Source organism: Pristis pectinata, chromosome 8, assembly GCF_009764475.1.
Source record: "Pristis pectinata isolate sPriPec2 chromosome 8, sPriPec2.1.pri, whole genome shotgun sequence".
In the NCBI taxonomy this organism is placed as follows: domain Eukaryota; kingdom Metazoa; phylum Chordata; class Chondrichthyes; order Rhinopristiformes; family Pristidae; genus Pristis; species Pristis pectinata.
Genome location: NC_067412.1, coordinates 102,056,027 through 102,062,026, shown reverse-complemented (window position 1 = coordinate 102,062,026; position 6,000 = coordinate 102,056,027). Strand labels below are relative to the sequence as shown.

At 55.0% G+C, this 6,000-nt stretch overlaps 1 protein-coding gene across 1 annotated transcript in view; it reads left to right on the top strand.

Annotated features, from left to right (window-relative positions):
* adgrg4a (adhesion G protein-coupled receptor G4a) overlaps window positions 1–6,000 on the top strand; it is a 32,622-nt gene that overhangs the window by 16,671 nt on the left and 9,951 nt on the right. The window contains exons 10-13 of the mRNA XM_052022341.1: window positions 856–1,124; window positions 1,204–1,297; window positions 2,323–2,606; window positions 3,191–3,292. Of these exons, the coding sequence (XP_051878301.1) occupies window positions 856–1,124; window positions 1,204–1,297; window positions 2,323–2,606; window positions 3,191–3,292 (749 nt within the window). The remainder of the gene's footprint in view (window positions 1–855; window positions 1,125–1,203; window positions 1,298–2,322; window positions 2,607–3,190; window positions 3,293–6,000) is intronic.

The following is a 6,000-nucleotide window of genomic DNA, read 5'->3' as shown; positions in this document are numbered from 1 at the left end:
GAGTGTTGCTGCGTTGCCTGGATGTTCGGTAGAATTGCGTTCTTTAGATGTCTGTGATGGGAGTTGATTTGTAGTGCATATGAAATATGCAATAAAGACAAACGTTTATATAAAAAAGGGGCGGTGCCGAGGGATGGTCACACTGAGGGAGGGGCAGTAGGGAGTGTCACACTGTGGGAGGATCCCACTATGTCCTTTTGTAGTCCTTTCAGCAAATAAACTTGATAAAGAAGTGCTGGAGACTCGGGCAGGCTGTCATTGGCCATCGCTGTTTTCCTACATGGGAATGGTCAGGGTTAGCCACCTTTGCTTTCCCTTCACTGGGTGATCATTGGTGGCTTCCTACAATCCACTGCAGGAGGAATTCCTTCAGCCAGAGGGCGGTGAATCTGTGAAATGCATTGCCACAGAGGGCTGTGGAGGCCAAGTCATTGGGTGTGTTTAACGCGAAGTTTGACAGGTTCTTGATTAGTAAGAGCGTCAAAGGTTACGGGGAGAATCCAGGAGAATGGGGTTGAGAGGGAAAAATAAATCAGCCATGATTGAATGGCGGAGCAGACTCAAAGGACCAAATGGCCCAATTCTGCTCCTTTGTCTGATGGTCTGATGGCTCAGTGTGATGGCTCAGTAGCTGATGGCTCAGTGTGATGGCTCAGTGGCTGATGGCTCAGTGGCTGATGGCTCAGTGTGATGGCTCAGTGGCTGATGGCTCAGTGTGATGGCTCAGTGGCTGATGGCTCTGTGGCTGATGGCTCAGTGTGATGGCTCAGTGTGATGGCTCAGTGGCTGCCCTGTAATGGGTGACTCTCTCTCTGCCCCTCCAACGGACCACACTAACACCTGACTCCCACCTAGGAACCTGCGGCAGGACCACCCATCCAAGATCCTGGTGAACCTCTGCACCTCGCTCTTCATGCTGAACATGGCCTTCCTGAGCAACTCCTGGATGTCCTCATTCCACCAGCGAGTGCTGTGTGTGTCCGCGGCGGCTGTGCTCCACTACTTGGTGCTGACTTCCTGCACCTGGATGTGTGTGGAGGCCGTGCACATGTACCTCGCCCTGGTCAGGGTCTTCAACATCTACATCCGCCATTACATCCTCAAGCTCTGCCTGATTGGATGGGGTGAGTAGAGCAGTCTCTGATTGGTTTACGCTGCAGCCAACCAGTAGGCACTGACCCATGTGTTGTGACCCTCCCACAGGTCTCCCAGCAACCATCGTCATCACCTTGCTGTCCGTCGATGCTGGTTTCTACGGTGACCAGGAGATGAGATTGGTGGGACCACTGGACACGTTGTAGGTGGACCGTCTGACCCATCCACACAGTCCCCATGGAGGGGTCAGTGGGGGGTGGGGTGGGGGTCAGTGGAGGGGAGAGGTCAGTGGGTGTACTGCCCAACACAGTCCACCTGAAGGACCCTGATCTTGGATTCAGTGATGGGAAGCAGTGGGGAACCAGCAACCCCTCCCCATAGAGAGCCAGGGAGGGAGGGGTTGGGGTGCTTAGGGATTGGGAGGGAGGGCTGTCTGCTCCCCTCCCCCTCAGCTCCCCCCTCCCCCTTCCCCCTCAGCTCCCTCTCCCCACTCCCTTTCAGCTCACCATGCACCCCTCACCCCTCAGCTCCCTCCTCCCCCTCCCCATTCCACCCCCTCACACCCTGCACTCCCCTCCCCTGCGAACCCACCTCCTCCCTGACCGCCCCCCTCCCCGGACTCCCCTCCCTGACCCCTCCTACTCCACCGTCCCTTCTTGACACGCCCCCTCCTTGCCCCCCCCTTGCCACACCCCCTTCCTCACCACCCCCCACTGCCCCCCCACCCCCCCGCCGGCCTGGGACATTGTCCCAGTGTTCCTGAATGTGATGCTGTGTCTCTGTGTGTTGAGTGTCCACCCGTCTGTGTGAGTCACAGCTCGTCACCGACATCTGTCCTGAAACGTGTTGCTCTGCGGCAGCCATACGGCGCAGGACATCTACGTTACTGTAAACTACAAACATAAATGGTGCAACGGAAGGAACAGTGAGGTGGTGTTTGTGGGTTCATGGACCAATCAGGAACCTGATGGCGGAGGGGAAGCTGTTCCTGAATCGCTGAGTGTGGGTCTTCAGGCTCCTGTACCTCCTCCCTGATGGTAGTAATGAGAAGAGGGCATGTCCCGGGTGGTGAGGGTCCTCGGTGAGGGACGCCGCCCTCTGGAGGCACCGCCTCTCGAGGATGCCCTTGATGGCGGGGAGGGTGGTGCCAAGGTTGGGGGGTGGTCAGTGCGGGAGGGGGTGTGGCTGTGACTCTGGTGTGTAAACCCAGCTCTGTCCTTCCCCCAGCTGCTGGTTACAGAGCGGCCCTGCGTTCTACACCTCGGTGGTGACCTACTGCGGGCTGGTGTTCCTGGTGAACCTGACCGTGTCGGTGGTGGTGCTGCGGCAGATCACGGTGATGCACGCCACGCGGCGGGGCAGCTCCTCGCAGGACCGGCTGCGGCACCACCTGCGGGCTACGGCCGGCCTGACCGTCCTGCTCGGCCTGAGCTGGGGCTTCGCCTTCTTCGCCTGGGGCCCCGCGCACCTCCCCTTCACCTACCTCTTCTCCGTCCTCAACACCCTGCAAGGTCAGTGCAACCCCAGAGATATCTTCCCCCGGGGACAGAGCCCCCCACCCCTCGGGCTCGGCACAGCCCACCTACCTCTTCTCCATCCTCAGCACGTGAGTGTCAGCCCCCCCGGGCCGGACCCTGTTGAGAGAGGCCCCACTTCCCCCCCCCATGGATGAGAGCACACCCCACCACCCCATGGGACAATGGGAAGCTGCAGCTCTTTCCCCCAGTACCAGCCCACCATCGGTCAGTCAGGTCAACCTGCAGCAGATGTTCCTGGGCATTCGTGGGGTGTGGAGCAAAGGCGAGAAATTAGTTCAGGTCAGCTTCAGTTTCATAGGAGGAAGGAATACTTAGAGGGGCCAGAATGTCCTCCTGTCTTGGTTTATCACACCGAGGGGCAGAATGCCCTCCTGTCCCCGTGTGTACCACACCGAGGGCAGAATGTCCTCCTGTCCCCATGTACCACACCGAGGGGAGGGACACCCTCCTGTCCCTGTGTACCACACGAGGGCTGGTCTGCCCTTGCACCCATTCCCCATGGGGCTGCTCTGACATTAACTCAGATGGTCTTTCACCACCTTCGTCACTGTCTCCAGGGCTGTTCATCTTTGTGTTTCACTGCCTGATGAAGGACAACGTTCGGACCCAGTGGAGGCTTCACTTGTGCTGTGGTCGCCTGAAACTCGATCAGTATTCTGGTACGTGCCTTTCCTTCTCATCCGCATGCTCACTCGGGAATTCTAGGATTGCTGCTGTGGGAAAGAGCTGGTTAAACCCATCGTGGAGCCCTCCAACCGTGGCACCAGTGCTGTGGGTATCACTGGCTACACCGTCACGTACTGCAGTCCTGGGCGAGATGTGCAGCCTTCTGCTGCAAGGTTGCTGCACACTTGGTTCTTATGGAATGTTGCAGTACCAAGGTGTATTGTGGAGGGTCATGGCCGTCACGTGACAGCACTGCCCACTCCCTGGTCAAAAGACACACCGCTGCCAATCAAGGTTTGGCCCCATCCCATCCATCAGCACACACCTGACCATTGTCCCTTTTAGGCACCCTTGTACTTGGCCTTGGGCCACTGGCCTTTGTAATCGATTAGTCCTTGCTGGCACCGGGCCATTGGCCCCCTGTAAATTACCTGGGCTGGACCCTACCAGCCCACCAGCACTATAAAAGGCACCACATGTGCTCGGCTCGCTCTCTTTGCCATCTTCGAGGGACCACCCTGCTTCACTCCAGGCCGAGTACTGTGGAACGGCGCTGAAGAAATCGTTGGTGAGGTGTGCACTGTTAAAGGGTTGGGAGCATCTCAGTTAGTGTCCCTGGTAGCACAGAGCCGTACCTGCACTGGGTCAAGGGGTGGCAGGTATCCTATTGTATTTCCTTGATTGTCTGTACATAGTTCGTTGTGTGTGTGTGTGTTTCATCCCCGTTGCGATCCTTCCACGCTTGCTATAAGCTGCGCCTGTGTTATCCCCATCACCATTTTCCCACGTTTGTCTTTTATCTCCAGACTGTGTTTGGAGTCCTTGCCTTCTGAGACCCTGAAGCTGTCTGACAACACAAGGGCGCTGCGTGTCTCTGTGCATGAAACACGGAACGTTAGTGTGCCAGAATGGCAAGGCCTGAGGAAGGTTCCAGGAGTGTTGGCTGGTGGCGCAAGGGGAGGAGAATAGAAGTTGGGGTGTTGGTGAGACTTGTCCAGCAGGACTCTGCACATGTTTGGCCACCGTACTTAAATTGGTTTATTATGGTCACCTGTACCGAGGGACAGTGAAACACTTGTCCTGCAGACCGTTCGTACAGGTCAATTCATTACACAGTGCAGTGAGGTAGTACAAGGTGAAACAATAACAGAATGCAGAGTAAAGTGTCGCAGCTACAGAGAAAGTGCAGTGCCTGCAGACAATAAGGTGCAAGGTCATAACGAGGTAGATTGTGTGGTCAAGAGTCCATCTTATCGTACTAGGGGACCATTCAGTAGTCTTATAACAGTGGGATAGAAGCTGTCCTTGAGCCCAGTGGTATGTGCTTTCAGGTTTTTGTATCTTCTGCCCGCTGGGAGAGGGGAAAAGAGAGAATGTCCGGGGTGGGTGGGGTCTTTGATTATGTTGGCTGCTTTACTGAGGCAGTGACAAGTGTAGACAGAGTCTGTGGAGGGGAGGCTGATTTCCATGATGTGCTGAGCTGTGTCCACAACTCTCTTGCGGACTTAGACAGAGCTGTTCCCATACCAAGCCGGGATGCATCCAGATAGGATGCTTTCTGTGGTGCATTGATAAAAGTTGGCGAGTGTCAAGGGGGACATGCCAAATTTCTTCAGCCTCCTGAGGAAGTCGAGGCGCTGGCGAGCTTTCTTGGCCATGGCGTGTATGTGGTTGGACCAGGACAGGCTATCGATGATGTTCACTCCTGGGAATTTGAAGCTCTCAACCCTCCCGACCTCAGCACCATTGATGTAGACATAGAAACATAGAAAACCTACAGCACAATTCAGGCCCTTCGGCCCACAAAGCTGTGCCGAACGTGTCCCTACTTTAGAGACCAATAGCCCTCTATTTTTCTCAGCTCCATGTACCTATCCAGAAGTCTCTTAAAAGACCCTATCGTATTTGCCTCCGCCACCGTTTCCGGCAGCCCATTCCACGTACTCACCACTCTCTGAGTAAAAAATGTACCCCTGACATCTCTATATCTACTCCCCAGCACCTTAAACCTGTGTCCCCTTGCGGCAACCATTTCAGCCCTGGGAAAAAGCCTCTGACTATCTACCCGATCAATGCCTCTCATCATCTTATACACCTCTATCAGGTCCCCCCTCATCCTCCGTCTCTCCAAGGAGAAAAGGCCGAATTCCCTCAACCTGCTTTCATAAGGCATGCTCCCCAATCCAGGCAGCATCCTTGTAAATCTCCTCTGCACCCTTTCTATGGCTTCCACATCCTTCCTGTAGTGAGGTGACCAGAACTGAGCACAGTACTCCAAGTGGGGTCTGACCAGGGACCTATATAGCTGTAGCATTACCTCTCGGCTCCTAAATTCAATTCCCTGATTGATGAAGGACAATACACCGTACGCCTTCTTAACCACAGAGTCAACCTGTGCAGCTGCTTTGAGCGTCCTATGGACTCGGACCCCAAGATCCCTCTGATCCTCCACACTGCCAAGAGTCCTACTGTTAATACTATACTCTGCTATCATATTTGACCTACTAAAATGAACCACTTCACACTTATCTGGGTTGAACTGCATCTGCCACTTCTCAGCCCAGCTTTGCATCCTATCTATGTCCCGCTTAACCTTTGACAGCCCTCCATACTATCCACAACACCTCCAACCTTTGTGTCATCTGCAAACTTACTTACTGGTCAGGTGCATGTACACCGTCCCGTTTCCTGAAGTCAATGA